At 33.5% G+C, this 16,120-nt stretch overlaps 3 protein-coding genes across 3 annotated transcripts; all 3 read right to left on the bottom strand.

Annotated features, from left to right (window-relative positions):
- Positions 1-366: 366 nt before the first annotated feature.
- LOC133326545 (large ribosomal subunit protein bL34m) lies at positions 367-707 on the bottom strand. The gene is made up of 2 exons (XM_061535174.1): positions 650-707; positions 367-586 (listed from the first exon to the last, which is right to left on the bottom strand). The coding sequence occupies exons 1-2, from the start codon at positions 670-672 to the stop codon at positions 373-375; spliced, it is 237 nt and encodes a 78-aa protein (XP_061391158.1). The 5' UTR covers positions 673-707; the 3' UTR covers positions 367-372.
- Positions 708-6,703: 5,996 nt separating this feature from the next.
- LOC133326544 (GTP-binding protein Rit2) lies at positions 6,704-11,465 on the bottom strand. Its single transcript, XM_061535173.1, has 4 exons — positions 11,237-11,465; positions 10,660-10,716; positions 7,020-7,285; positions 6,704-6,955 (listed from the first exon to the last, which is right to left on the bottom strand). Exons 1-4 carry the CDS (start codon positions 11,463-11,465, stop codon positions 6,704-6,706), a joined length of 804 nt encoding a protein of 267 aa, XP_061391157.1.
- A 2,522-nt stretch (positions 11,466-13,987) lies between these two features.
- LOC133326542 (aldo-keto reductase family 1 member B1) lies at positions 13,988-14,903 on the bottom strand. The gene has a single exon (XM_061535171.1). The coding sequence runs from the start codon at positions 14,897-14,899 to the stop codon at positions 13,988-13,990; it is 912 nt and encodes a 303-aa protein (XP_061391155.1). The 5' UTR covers positions 14,900-14,903.
- Positions 14,904-16,120: the final 1,217 nt, after the last annotated feature.

The following is a 16,120-nucleotide window of genomic DNA, read 5'->3' as shown; positions in this document are numbered from 1 at the left end:
AAACAGTAATCAAGGGAGGGTTGCTATTTCTATCACTTCCGATTGTTATCTCTTAGGTACGCAATGTATCGAACTACTTAATTCTGTGCCTATATATTGAGGTATACTTATCTGTATTTTGGGAAATATCCACGAATCGTTGTACACAGTAGACCAATTCGACGAAACTATCCCAGGACTTTTTGTATAGAATTGAAATAAGTGAAGATTTTTCCATTATTTAAATAAATTGTTTCCTTTTATTATTCTTCCTAATGTGATAACATTTTTTCTTATTAAAATATAAACAACAGAGGAGAGGGCTACGTTAAAATCATACACCATTAGAAGTAAACTCATCACTTCCAAATGTATTTTCTATTTATTTCTATTCTAGTGAGCCAACACATAACGTCCCTTCAGGATGCGGCGCATCAGTGTCCTTCTACCTCCTTCCGTGGCCATGCGAACATCCCAACCATGTACATTGATACGTTTAACTTCCCGGGGTTTGGGGAAATGACAACGTACCTTGGTCTTCAGCACGTCCCGGTTGAAAGCATGAGCTTCTCGTGTTATCATCATTTGTCCAACACTGTTGCAGGCTCTGAAATAATGGAATAAAATTTGTGTAATTGGTGTTATAGGTCCACAATTCGTGTTTAATTACCTTCTCAAGATGTTGGTAAACATTTTCTTTTATTATTTTATATAAATATTCCTAAAAATTCCGGTGAAGTAATAAGTTAGCCACAATAATGTTGTTAGAGATGACAATTGATGGCGCTATCGATGGTATCGATAATTTGCATTCTTTCACAAAACAGCTGTTCAAATGGCAGTGTTCAGTGATGTTGCTCGTGCGAGGGTATGTTCAGTGTAATAACTAAATTCCTTCATTCTGTCGTGTTGCTCATGCGATGGTGTGTTCAGTGTATCAGATACAATAAGAAATAAATTCCTTTGCCGGTTTTTAAAATTGAATACATTTTTATTAACAGTTATTATAACAGAATCGAAATACAAGTTTCAGAAAAATATTGTAATAAAAATAGCGCATGTTCAGTGTTTTAGTCTTGACATTTATAAACATTTTTCAAAGGAAATCTCTTTGTTTTTGATTCCCGTACTCCAAATGAGTTAAAACTTTTGAAATTTATTAAGAGGAAAATCAAAAAAGTTTCAATACTTCGATTTAGAAATCGAGACTATTAAGAAGTCTCAATTTAAACGTGCCTTATAACACCTCGATTTCTAAATCGTATACGTTTTAAATCGAATGGATTTAGAAGTTTAAACGCGTTCTAAGTTTTAGTATCGTGCTTACCATATCAAATTTGTATTTAAATAAAAATATTCCAAATGAATTTCTAACATAAAAACTTGTTTTTCTTTTTATTGATGTTCATATTTTTCTGTTTGGTATTTAATGACATGTTGTTGTATTTTTTTTTTAAGTTTTATATATAATTAATTTCTTATTGATAATGTAAATTAACAATTTATTTACTATGTAATTTTGTTTGTTTTTTTTTCTATAATATTTTTTATGTATTTAATAAATAATGTTTTTTTATTAATAAATTCTGATAATTATTGTGTTGTGTGTTTTTAATTTTCTTTATTTTTATTTGCATCAGATGTCGCTTTTATAGTTTAATTAATTATTATATTTTTTGGATCAACATATTTACATATGCATGTATTTATATGTTTTGTAGGACATTGTTGATTATTTTTATTTATTAATTTTTGTTTGAACATAAATTATTATAACAATTATTAACAAATATAGATATATGTGAATAACAACAATGAGTATGTCAGTTTGTAATGTTTTGTTTTTTTTTTGAAAAAATAAATAATAGTAATTGTGTATAAAAAATAATTGATAAATATTTTTATGTAGTTTTTTTTCAATAGTAGTTAATGTGTGAGTAACATAAATAAGGAACTTTGTGTTTTTATGTTTAAGTAAAACGTCAAAGAAACATATGTTGACAGAAGTCAATATATATTGAGTGAGATTATTGCATTTCAACAAATAATAAAACTGAATAATGTAAGAGAAACAATTCAACATTATGCCACATTTACCCTGAACGCCATTTCTGATAAATCATAATTTATGCTGTCATTTCCTTTGTATATATGTCAAATTAATGATTTCCGTAAAACATGTTCGGTGTAAATGTGCTGTTAGCTTATGTTTACATCGAATATATTTTACATACATGTTTTAAATAAATGACAAAAATAAATCTCATCATACAACACGTTTAATGTAAACATAGCCTTAAACAGATGTCAGCTTTTATTTATTACGATTTATTGACTTTCTAAGTATCGAACGTCATATTAATTATGAAACATCTCTGTATGATTGGACAGTTCAATGATACTGTTTACATTAATTTAAAAAAATATATAACAATATAAATTAACATATAAAATAAATAACAAACTTAATGCACTATGATGCAGTTACAATTAGCGTCAAATGAAGGTATATAAAGCACATGATTATACCATTAAAATAAAATAAATTATATAATATTAAGTTCTATGTAAATTACTGTCTAATTGAGATTAAATTAAACTATGTTTACACTAAACACAAACTGTCATTTCGCATGAAAGTAGACAACAAAAGAATAACCGTAATATAAATCATTTGACACCAACTGTATATTGCCTTAAATAAAAATATAATTAGAAACATAAACATTATATGTACCAAAAATAGTTTTAAACTTTGGACCTTGTTGTTGTTGTTTTGTTGCGTCATTATGAGTAACTATTGTTGATTAAGTTTTTTCTTTGATTTTATGCAAGTTTTTTTTTAATTTTTCATGTTGTTGCTTTTTTTGTTGTACATATGTAACTTAACACTACATTATTTCAAATAACTTTGTGTAATTTTACATTATTTTTTTCTATTAATTAAATTATGTGTTATTAGGTTTCAACTATTAATAAATTCTTCAATTGTTTTATTAATTTATTAGGCTATGTTTACATAGGAGGCATTTATAAAGATTATAAAAATCTATAGTAAATAATTTGACATATATTTGTAATAATCAAAAATATGACAAATAATCCTCTGATAGATGTTTTTTTTAATCATGATAAAGCTATGTAAACATAGCCTTAGATTGGTAGTCATTTTATGTAATTTTTTTAATCGATAAGTAACATGAGGAACTTAAACACTTAAACCATTGGAATTTAAATATTTCAGAAATGATTATTAACAAAAATCAAACAGACTCTAAATATGTTAATTTATAATATTAAATTTTTTGACAGATCAATCATCATCATTCAATCAGCTGGTGTGATTAAAAAAATAAAATACACAATCACAATTGTAGTCCATTTTTTAATCCGGTTAAAAAATAGCTGCAATTGTGATTGAATTAGTCTATACCTTCCAAATCGGCAAGAATTCTGAAACGAGGTACAAAAACCTAGTTGTTTATACTTGTATGAAAAATATATAAAATTGAGAGTCAGCTGTTATTTGTTTACGTATAAATACATATTGTAGCTGCAAATTAGACCTTGAATTTGGACATCATAAGGGAATATATCTGGCCCTGATTTAGTAAATAAAATTGAGGTTACATTTTCATATGATTAATTCGAATCCTCTTCAGTTTGACAATTGGATGATCAACTGTTTTTCAGGGTTGAATTTTGTTAGAAACTGTTCACACACATTAAAAAATATAATTGTAGCGTTTCTGGCATTTCCTTGTGGTTTAAGTGTTAAGTTTTAGATTTCTAATTTCAAAATATTATTTAACCAATCTTTATGAGACAATTTTTTTTTGTTTTTAGTTTTTTTAATAATAAATAGTATGCAAGTATGGAACATATGTTTGATGTCAATTCGTTTTAGTTTTACTTGTAGTTTTCTTAATGTAAATACTCTAAGTTTTCATTTGTTTAAAATAAACAAGAAAAAACAAATAGTTGACTAGAATAATTTGAATACCTCGAGAATGGGGAGAGATATTTCAGAACTTTCTTTTTAATAAATAAAAATAAAAAAGACATTCATTTTCTTTTTACTAACAGAATGAAGAACTTCATTGTTGTATGAGACTCTAGAGTCATCTAAAAATTATATCCAGAGCTTCAATATATAAGGAATCTAGAAAGCCTTCTCTAAAAATACTCTCATAATGTTTTCTATACCCTCATAATGCTTTCTATCTTTATGGGACCTATAGAAATACCGTATAACTGTAAAGGAAATATTGATGATCACCATATTAGGAATATTTCTCTAGGTCCTCCATTAAAGTCATAGACCCATTCTGTCTATAGGGCATCTTTAGAAGTCATTATCCTAATTGATGACCTTAAGAAGGTATTCTATTTTTAGGAGACTCTTAAGATTCTGTAAAATCCATATAGAAGCGTTCTATAGACTATTTAAAGAAGACTTATAATGTCCCACTGATTATTTTGGCTATCGGGCATCTATTGAAGGCATTATAAAGATCTACTCATGATATTATCTATCGGTACCTACTGAATGTCTTCCATTTATGTGAGATCTATATAAGTCATGCAATCTATAGTAAAACTGTGCAAATTATCCAATCTATTAGAACCCATCTGGAGGTCATATGAGGCAGCTTCAGTATATAAATAACCTATAGAGTCGTACATATATAAATTACTTATATATTTTTGTAGATGGCCTCCTATCCCGGCAGATATTTTATCCTACATATAAAATTCCATCTACAAATTAGCTACAAAACCCTTATCGATGGTCCATAGATTGAAAATACATATGAAAAGGTTTTCTATAGGAACAAAACCAAGATTAATTATTAAGATCACCCAGCAAGCGAAAGTCAGCTGTTTTTTCTCAAGTCTAATGTCAAAAATTTTGACTTTGTGTATCTTTTCATAATGTATGTCAATTCACAATAATGGATTTTGACAGCAAACAGCTGAGAAGCAGCTGATATGCAACTGATCTTTAAAGGACCTATAGAACCCTACTTATGGTCCTCAAGCTAAAAATCACATGTAAAACCCTTCACGTGATCCTGAGATCTAAATTTTCTTTTAAAGCCCTACAGATACAGATGATCTTCAAAAATTATGTGTTTATGTTTATCATACGATCAATTCAAAATAGAAAGTATTTTGACAGCAGCAGCGATGTCATCTGGTCTTAATGTTCGACCTTTTAAATTGGCCATGATAAAACAAATTGTGTAATAAGGTAACCCGGGAAGATCACCTGCAAATCAGCTGCTTCTCAACTTTGCTGTCAAAATACATTATTGTGACTTGACTTCACATTATGAAAACGTAAACAAAGTCAATATTTTGACATTAGAAAAAAAACATATGTTTTCTGCTTCTTGGGTGAATTTATTAATATGTCATGATCTACATAGAGCATGATCCATTAATAAGGTTATGTACTAAAAAAAAAACATCTGTTTTTTATTCGACCATCAAACTTTATCAACTTCAAACTTTATCTAGTCATATTTCTCATGGTTGGCAACATTGCACGTCGAATTAAGGTTATGTAAGAAGCTAATATTATCGGAAGTTTTGATTGAAAATCTCCCATGCTGTAATTTTTTTTTGGTTTTCTATGATGGGACAATAAGGTGATCTACCAAAACACTAAAATTTTTGTTTTTGTCTGGACCATCTGTCAAATTTTTCCTTATAATATTTCACATGGTTGGCAACATTTCACATCGAATTCAAGTTGAAATTACGCACTTTGACAGTTAATCGAGACATAAGCTGCAGTTTTCATACGAAGTTTTTAATACGATTAAGTAAAAATTGAAAGCATTTTGACAGCTCGGGTGAAAGCATCTGGCTTTATCGGACGATCTTAATATTGAGCCAAGCAATGGACTTTGAAAGGTAATTGAATAGTCAGCTGCGCAGAATGGGGTACCCATGATGCAATAATAAGATGATATATATTATAACAAAAACCTTGCTTTTGTCTCAACCATCTGTCAAATTTTTCCTTATAATATTTCACATGGTTGGAAACATTGCACATCGAATTCAAGGTGAAATTACGCACTTTGACAGTTAATCGAGTCATCAGCTGTACCATAATCTGGAGCAAGTCTTTATAGGATCAAGTCTTCTATATATAGAACATGTATTGGAGATCTCCCCACTACAGAAGGCTTTCTATTTTTAGGTTATGTTGAATAATAGAGGGGTGGTTTTCTCACATTAGCCAATGAAGAAACCTTATATATTTTTAAAATTAATAAATTTCTGTCGAATCTCTCCACCATCTCCCTCACTCATTCTGTGTAAATCCTTCTTCTAAACGAAATAAAATACCCTAGAGAAAAAAAAAACAAATAATTCTACTCCTGCTAAGATTTTAAGTTAATGTTTCTTCTTATGCCTGTAACAGATTCTTAGAGAGTGTTTTAGTATTAGTGTCGGCGTGTGTGTGTAAATAAGTTAGTGTTTAATTTACTTATAGAATATATACCTGTTTGTTGTAATGTTTTTCTGCTGCTGCTTTTGCTTCACTGCATCTTTCACTATTTTTTTATAATAAACATACTCTACCAAAAAAGAGAATAGAAAGTGGACTTTTGTTTATCCCACCATGTGCGATTTGATCCTTGTGCTTCTTGTTGCTCTTGTAGTTTTCTTCATTTTCCACATAACAATAAAATCCCCATCACCCGGCTTAATTTAAATTACGTCTTCGCCGAAATACCAAGGCGAATATCGAACGTATACGCCACCAACGACTTCGTCGCCGCGAATGTAACTTCTCCGAACTTGTGCCATTACCCAGGGCCCGTTGCTTTTCTTTGCGGCGTATTTCTCGTATGAGAGCATAAAATGCCTCATCGATGTAGAGCCGCAATGCGGCCGATGTCTCAAAGAAGGGACAGCCGAATTGATTGGCCAAATTGCGGCCCTCTTCAGTTGAAACCTGCAGGGGAAGGGTTGAAAATTATTTTATAGGATCTGGAATTTAATAATTCGGTTGGACTTACCTTCCTTAGTGATTCGAGATCACTTTTATTGGCAATCAGCACCAATGGTATATCTTCGGTTAATCGTACTCTTTGTATTAGTTTACGATATTCCGACGCCTCTTCATAGCTATGCCGATCGATTACCGAATAACAAATTATGAATCCCTCGCCACATCGCATATACTGATCACGCATGGCCGTGAACTCAACCTGACCCGCAGTATCGAGTATATCCAAGAGGGCGGCTTCATTGTCGATAACGGCTTGTTGTTGATATGAGTCCTCTGGAGGAGAAAGAAATTAAATTTAGATTTAATAGAATATTTTCTGAGGGTCTACTAATGGCGTGGAATTAAAAAAAAAATTCCTAGGTCCTACTAAAGGTGTGGATTTTTAAAGAATAATTTCGTTCTACTAAAGGTGTGTATTTTTTAAGGAATAATTTTCTGGAACTCTATATGAGGCGTGGATTTTTAAAATAATATTTTCTGAGGGTTTACTAAGGGAAGATTTGTAAAAGAATATTTTCTGAGGGTCTACTAAGGAAAATTTTTGAAAGAATATTTTCTGACCGGCCTACTAAGGGAAGATTTTTAAAAGAATATTTTCTGGGTGGTCTTCTAAAGCCGTGGATTTTTAAAGAAATATCGGAAATTGAGATTCAGCCTTTTAAAAAATATTTTTAAAAACCCACGCCTATGGAAGTGATTATCCTTATAAAAATCGCTGTAAAAAATCCACTCCTATGGAGTGGACAGTCCTTATAAAAATCGCTGTAAAAAATCCACGCCTATGGAGGGGATAGCCCTTATTAAAATCTATTTAAAAAATCCACTCCTATGGAGTGGACAGTCCTTATAAAAATCTGTTTAAAAAATCCACGCCTATGGAGGGGATAGTCCTTATAAAAATCTCTTTAAAAAATCCACGCCTATGGAGGGGATAGTCTTTATAAAAATCTGTTTAAAAAATCCACGCCTGTGGACGGGAAGGGATAGTCCTTATAAAAATCTGTTTAAAAAATCCACGCCTATGGAAGGGATAGTCCTTATAAAAATCTGTTTAAAAAATCCACGCCTATGGAAGGGATAGTCCTTATAAAAATCTGTTTAAAAATCCACGCCTATGGAAGGGATAGTCCTTATAAAAATCTGTTTAAAAAATCCACGCCTATGGAAGGGATAGTCCTTATAAAAATCTGTTTAAAAAATCCACGCCTTGGGTGGGGATTGTCCTGATAAAAATCTGTTTAAAAATCCACGCCTATGGAAGGGATAGTCCTTATAAAAATCTGTTTAAAAAATCCATGCCTATGGAAGGGATAGTCCTTATAAAAATCTGTTTAAAAAATCCACGCCTTGGGTGGGGATTGTCCTGATAAAAATCTGTTTAAAAATCCACGCCTATGGAAGGGATAGTCCTAATAAAAATCTGTTTAAAAAATCCACCCCTATGGAAGGGATAGTCCTTATAAAAATCTGTTTAAAAAATCCATGCCTATGGACGGGATAGTCCTTATAAAAATCTGTTTAAAAAATCCACGCCTATGGAAGGGATAGTCCTTATAAAAATCTGTTTAAAAAACCCACGCCTATGGAAGGGATAGTCCTTATAAAAATCTGTTTAAAAAATCCACGCCTATGGACGGGATAGTCCTTATAAAAATCTGTTTAAAAAATCCACGCCTATGGAAGTGATTATCCTTATAAAAATCAGTGTAAAAAATCCACGCCTATGGACGGGATAGTCCTTATAAAAATCTGATTAAAAATCCACGCCTATGGAGGGGATAGTCCTTATAAAAATCAGTGTAAAAAATCCACGCCTATGGACGGGATAGTCCTTATAAAAATCTGATTAAAAATCCACGCCTATGGAGGGGATAGTCCTTATAAAAATCTGATTAAAAATCCACGCCTATGGAGGGGATAGTCCTTATAAAAATCTGATTAAAAATCCACGTCTATGGAGGGGATAGTCCTTATAAAAATCTGTTTAAAAAATCCACGCCTATGGACGGGATAGTCCTTATAAAAATCTGTTTAAAAAAGTCCACGCCTAGGGAGGGGATAGTCCTTATAAAAATCTGTTTAAAAAATCCACACCTATGGAGAGGGTAGTCCTTATAAAAATCTGTTTAAAAAATCCACGCCTATGGAGAGGATAGTCCTTATAAAAATCGGTTTAAAAAATCCACGCCTATGGAGAGGATAGTCCTTATAAAAATCTGTTTAAAAAATCCACGCCTATGGACGGGATAGTCCTTATAAAAATCTGTTTAAAAATCCACGCCTATGGAAGTGATTATCCTTATAAAAATCAGTGTAAAAATCCGCGCCTATGGAGAGGATAGTCCTTATAAAAATCAGTTTGAAAAATCCACGCCTATGGACGGGATAGCCCTTATAAAAATCTGTTTAAAAAATCCACGCCTATGGACGAGATAGCCCTTATAAAAATCTGTTTAAAAAATCCACGCCTATGGAGGGGATAGTCCTTATAAAAATCAGTTTAAAAAATCAACGCCTATGGAAGGGGATAGTCCTTATAAAAATCTGTTTAAAAAATCCACACCTATGGAGGGGATAGTCCTTATAAAAATCAGTTTGAAAAGTCCACGCCTATGGAGTGGATAGTCCTTATAAAAATCTGTTTAAAAAATCCAAAATCCTTCTACAAATTTGTGTAAAAATCCACGCCTATTAGCGGGATAGTTCTGATAACAATATGTTTAAAAATCTACTAGGAGGTGGTTTTCTAGCTGTAGAAGACCTACAGGAGACCTTCTGGTCGCATAAGATCTGTAGGATGTCTTCTAGCCGTAAGAGACATCTGGTAGGTCTTCTAACTATTGAAGGCCGGTAGGAGGTCTTCTAGCTATAAAAGACATGCAAAAGGCTTTCTAGCTATAGAAACCCTGCAAAAGACCTTTCTATCTATAGGAGGCCTGTATGAAATCTTCTAGCTATAGAAGACCTGTATAATGCCTTCTAGTTACAGAAGACCTGTAGGAGGTCTATATAATAACTGTAAGAGGTCTTCTAGCCGTAGAAAAACAATGTGAGGTTTTCTTCCTATAGATGACCTGCAGATCTTCCTGTTGTTGGTCGTCTAACTCTAGAAAACCCATAGGAGGTGTTCTAGACACAGAAGACATTTAGAAGGTTTTCCACCTATAGAAGACCTGCGGGTGATATTCTAGCTATAGACGAACTGTAGGATTTCTTTCATCTACGAAAGACACGTTGGAAGTATTCTACGAGTAGCTATAGAAGACCTGTTGGAGTTATCTCCTCTTTGAGGTTCTCTATATATAGAAGACCTTTTGGAAGTCCCTTATAAATATAAGACCTATGTGTAGAAGACCTTTTGAATGTCTCTTATCTATATAAGACCCATTGGAGGTTTCCTATCTTTAGAAGAGCCCTAGAAGACCTCCTATTTATGGAAGACTTCTTAAAGGTCACATATCTATAGGAGATATATTGAAGATTTTCTATATACAGAAGACCTCTTGGAGGTCTCCTATCTGCAGAACACCACATGGAGGTCTCCAATATATTACAGACTTCTTGGAGGTCTCTCATATATAGAAGACCTCTTGGAAGTCTAAGACCTCATGAATTTTTTTTATTTTTATTTATCATTTCATACTTACCAATTGTCGGATCATGATAGTCCAAAAAATTATGACTAACAAATTGCAGGGTAACAGCTGTTTTTGGTGCGGGTGGGTGTGTGTGTGTTAGCAGTTGTAAGGCGCGCCATAATCGCCACATAGTTACAGTTCGTTTGGACCAGGCCAAAACAATGATGAAAACCGCCATACGAACGACAATAACAACAACGAAAGTGAAGTGAAATGTTCGGCATGGGGGGATGGTGGAGGAAGATAAGTCAAAATATACGTTGAGAAGAGCGGCAATTGGTTCGGCATCATCAACATCGTCGTCATCATCAGCAGCAGCAGAAAAACCCGGTGGAGGTGGTGGCAAAACATTTTTGATAAGAAACGTCAATACAAAATCGGATGCGTGTATATAATTGCGAATGAAAACATGAAAGAAAGATAAACGAAGAAAAGAATAATTTTTTTTGGAGAAATGGTAGAACAAAAGAAATATTGCGTTAGGCAGACGGACAGACAAACACACATAGAGAGAGAGAGGCATATGTAGATAATTATTGATTTATTCCAAAGTAGCAGAATTAGAAGCAGAGGAAGGAATATTTACCCGATTTTCCAACACCACCATCACCCAATATAACAATCTTATAGACCCTTAGACCTCCTCGCATATTTTGCGGTGGAACATTGGGCGGTTTCATAGCCAAATGACCATTTTCCTTGCGATTGCCACAGGCATTTGTAATACTGGAATTATTCTCCTTGTCGCTGGACAATTTCTGTTTGGCAGATTTTTTCAGGGCAGCACATCCAACTGTGGACATATCACCGGCCATATGTAGATGTGAGGCCTCACAGAAGGGCTCACGGGGAGAATTAAGTATGTGATAGAGGATATTCCTCTGGTAAGGATGGTTCAGTTGTGGCGAGGTTCAACCTTGAACGTGATGTAGGCTTATAAGGGGATGTGTTTTTGTTGTTGGTGGTGGTCAGTCAAGACAGGCTATTGAGATTCCGAGAGATCGAAGAAGCTTTTCAAGATTTGTATTTTATTTTCCAATTCTGTAAAACATTGCCTTGGATTTGGTTAAGATTTGTTTTTTTTTAAATGGGGATGGGCCTTGAAATATTTTTTTACACAATGGACACTTTTCGTAATATTTTCTTTTTTATGAGACAGTAGAGTGAGAGTGAGGGGCACGTGTTATTTCTTTTATTTATTATATTATATATAATTTTTTTTTTTTTTTAAATTAATTTATTATTTTTTTCGTTAATTCGTTAAAATTATTTTTTTTTCGTTCGATAGCACTTTTTCTTGCAAAACAATAACAATTTTGGTTATCCTCTCAAAGCACAAAAAATTTCTTCCAATAGATACTTTTTTTTCACTGCAAAAATTTCACCGAAATGAAAAATGGTATTTCGTTCGATTTTTTTTGTTTTAATGCGGAACCAGCAGCGGACTGAGAATGATTTTTAATCGGTTTGGTTTTTGTTGTAGATTTGTCGGAAGCGAAACAAAATTAAAATTAAATTAATAATATTTATTATTTATTTTTTTGTTTTTTTTTTCTGTTACACTTTAACAACAAAACAGTGAAAATTTTCCCATTTCTCGCCGTCGTCGTTGTCGTCTTTGCTTGCTCGTCGTATCGACAGAAAAAAAGCTGGTATTCTATTCTTTTCAGATTCTTTGTGGCTGTCGTTGTCGTCGTTTGGTCTTTACCGCCCGTATGTGTTTTTGGTGGGGCTTTGAGAGGGGGTTGTTTGATTTTGCTTGGCGTATATCAAGAAAAATCAACCCTTGTTTTTGTTAGGTTTTCTTTTTTCCCTTCTTATTTTGCTTTGAATTCGTTTCGTTTATGTTTTCCCTCTGTTTTTGTCGTTTTATTCTATTTGGTTGTGTTGTTTTTCCTGTCCAACCGTTGTATGTATATAATAATAGTATTTACTCTCACTCTCAGCTCTCTTGAGTTTTACTACAACCCGATGCTATAGTATATATACAACTAATACTACTATCAACAACAATACAGACCCCCGAAGTCCCACCACCACCCCCATGCAATAGCATTTGTTTGATTTTCCCCAACAACAACAGATGTTTTTGTTGGGAAAATAATTTATTGTTTTGGGTAGTGAAAGTTTTCCCCAAAAGCTTTTCATTATAATAAAGCGATACCATTTGCTTTCTCTCACACACATTCTCTCTCTCCCACATTCACAAATAAATGTAATTGGTTGGTGTCCTAACTAAATTATTCACTAAAAGCTTTTTAGAGGAATTTTTGGAATTCAAAATTGGGGGACCAGTGAACTTTTTAAGTTCCATGGGCTGTGTCACCAAGAGGCGTGGATTTTTGTGGAATAGTTTTTCAGGGTCTATATAAGGCGTGGATTTTTAAAGAATAGTTTTTCAGGGTCACCAAGAGGCGTGGATTTTTAAAGAATAGTTTTTCAGGGTCACCAAGAGGCGTGGATTTTTTAAAGAATATTTTTTTCAGGGTCACCAAGAGGCGTGGATTTTTTAAAGAATAGTTTTTCAGGGTCTATAAAAGGCGTGGATTTTTTAAAGAATAGTTTTTCAGGGTCTATAAAAGGCGTGGATTTTTTAAAGAATATTTTTTTCAGGGTCACCAAGAGGCGTGGATTTTTTAAAGAATATTTTTTTCAAGGTCACCAAGAGGCGTGGATTTTTTAAAGAATATTTTTTTCAGGGTCACCAAGAGGCGTGGATTTTTTAAAGAATATTTTTTTCAGGGTCACCAAGAGGCGTGGATTTTTTAAAGAATATTTTTTTCAGGGTCACCAAGAGGCGTGGATTTTTTAAAGAATATTTTTTTCAGGGACACCAAGAGGCGTGTTTTTTTTTAAAGAATAGTTTTTCAGGGTCTATAAAAGGCGTGGATTTTTTAAAGAATAGTTTTTCAGGGTCTATAAAAGGCGTGGATTTTTTAAAGAATATTTTTTTCAGGGTCACCAAGAGGCGTGGATTTTTTAAAGAATATTTTTTTCAGGGTCACCAAGAGGCGTGGATTTTTTAAAGAATATTTTTTTCAGGGTCACCAAGAGGCGTGGATTTTTTAAAGAATATTTTTTTCAGGGTCACCAAGAGGCGTGGATTTTTTAAAGAATAAAAAATTTAAAATCCCAAGCCTAAAAAGTTAAAATCCCAAGCCTAAAAAGTTAAAATCCCAAGCCTCTTGTGTGCCTTAAAAACATTCTTTAAAAACCCCATATCTCTTGTGGCCTTGAAATATTATAAAAAATTTCGTTTTTTTTTAATTTCTTGTATATTTCTTTCATAAAAATCTTACAGACTATTTTTTAACAAATTAACAGAAAAACAATTAAATTAAAATTCCGTATTAAATGGAAAATATTTATGATGACTCATTCCGGTGAAGGGTATTAGCCGTGTATTGGAATTATAACGATCCATCAATTGCATATCTTCAGGCGTCAGTTCAAAATCGAAACAATCGAAGTTCTCAGCAATGACAATTGTTCCCAGTTGGATTAAATACCTTAAGCAAATTTGAGCCGGAGTACGATTATACCGCTTCGCCAAGTCCTGGGCTGTTTCGTCATAAAGAAATGCTGGCCATTTTTGTGCTGGCTTCGGCCTAGCCAATGGAGCATAGGCTGTAATCACAATATCCCGTTGCTTTGAGAATTCAATAAGCTTCTTTTGATTAAAGGCTGGGTGGCATTCCACTTGATTTACCACTGGACGAATGCGGCAATTCTGCAAAATCCTTTCAGTTTGTTCGGCATTGAAATTGGAAATGCCCAAACCCTTGACCAAACCAAGATCAACTAGTTTCTCCATTGCCTTCCAGGTGTCAACGTAGTCGGTATCACTCAATTCCCCACTGCCATGAACATTATTATCACCCTTGTAGACCTGGCCCACTGGGAAGTGCATCAGATACAAATCAATGTAGTCCAATCCCAAATTGCTCAAACTTTTGCGACAGGCGTGCTCCACAATTTGCGGGTCATGATGAATGCCACCCAACTTGGTGACCACAAAAATGTCTTCTCTGCGGATTTTGCCTTCAGCTATCTTTGCTTTGATGGCTCGTCCAACTTCGTGCTCATTTTCATAGACAAAGGCGGTATCAATGTGCCGGTAGCCAATATCAATGGCATCTTTGACGGCTTGCTCAGCTTCATTTTCATAGGAACGCCAGGTGCCCAAGCCCACCACGGGCATTTGCTGGCCATTGTTTAGTTTAATGCAGGGTGCTAGTTTTGTTGTCATTTCTTCAAGTGTTTTCTATATTTTTATCAAATTGACACTTCTTATCTTTGAGATTTTTATTTATTTACGATTTGCCAATATTCCACTTAGTTTTAGTTTTTACACGTAACGCCACACTCGGCACTTCGATGAGAACTGTCTGTTTTTATTGTGAAATTCATTTGTTTATAAGCGTCGTTCGTCAATTGTTCGGTTCTCACAATCTCTTGCGGTTTCTATGGCTCTCACTGGCCGGCTGGTTAAGTTGTTTGACGGGTATACATGTTGAAGAATAAGTTTTGTTGTGGTACCAACCCTACGTCATTCTTGGTTTTCACTTCTCTAATGTCGTTGGTCTTGGGGAATTTTGTGCTGACTCATTTGCAGATGTTGACACAAAGAGTGCCTCTTGGCCTCTTGAGCATACAATTTAACTCAAAAAAGGGGAGCTTTCAGTGGCGTGACACCAACTGAAATAAACAAACTGTTTTAATTATACCCTTAGCCGTATGGCTAATGTTTAGGCCTTCTAAAAATATTCTTTAAAAAATCCAGCCTTTTTAAACCTCGAAAAATATTATTTAAAACTAGCATATGCCCTCTACTTCGTTAGCGAATGCGGGAAATATTTAAACATGTATTGACATATTTTATTTTCACAGAAAACTGCATATGTCAGAAAAAAAACTAAACAATGCACAAATTAATATCGATCATAAATTTAATTTGAGTGTCAAATTTCATGATTCGATCTCTAAATCCAAATTTTACCAAATTTAGTTCCATTCCATATCACACATTATTTCCATAAGTACCCTTCTCAACCATCCAACAAAACTTCCTGCATACCCCGATCCTACACCCCCCACAATAATTTCAAATTTCAGGATTCCAACTCTATTAGTTCACCCACAATTCAAATTGTATTAAATTTAGTACACAGTAGAAAGAATTTCCAAAACCTCCTTCTCATCCCAAACCTTCACCCCTACAGTTATCCAAAATTCAAGTTTCAGGATTCCAACTTTATCGGTTCACCCACAATTCAAATTGTACGAAATTTAGTGCACAGTAGTACGAATTTCCAAAACTACCTACGTAACCCAAACCTTCACCCCACAGTGAACCCAAATCCAATTTTCACGATTCCAACTCTATCGGTTCACCCACAATTTAAATTGTACCAAATTTAGTACACAGTGGTACCCATTTCCAAATCTTCCTACATACCCCAATCCTACA

The sequence above is a fragment of the Musca vetustissima genome, unplaced genomic scaffold (assembly GCF_032173495.1).
Source record: "Musca vetustissima isolate MV318-11 ecotype Yass unplaced genomic scaffold, APGP_CSIRO_Mvet_v1 utg20219, whole genome shotgun sequence".
Classification (NCBI taxonomy): Eukaryota; Metazoa; Arthropoda; class Insecta; order Diptera; family Muscidae; genus Musca; species Musca vetustissima.
Note: the sequence above shows the minus strand (reverse complement) of the source record. Positions and strands in the feature narration are given on the sequence as shown.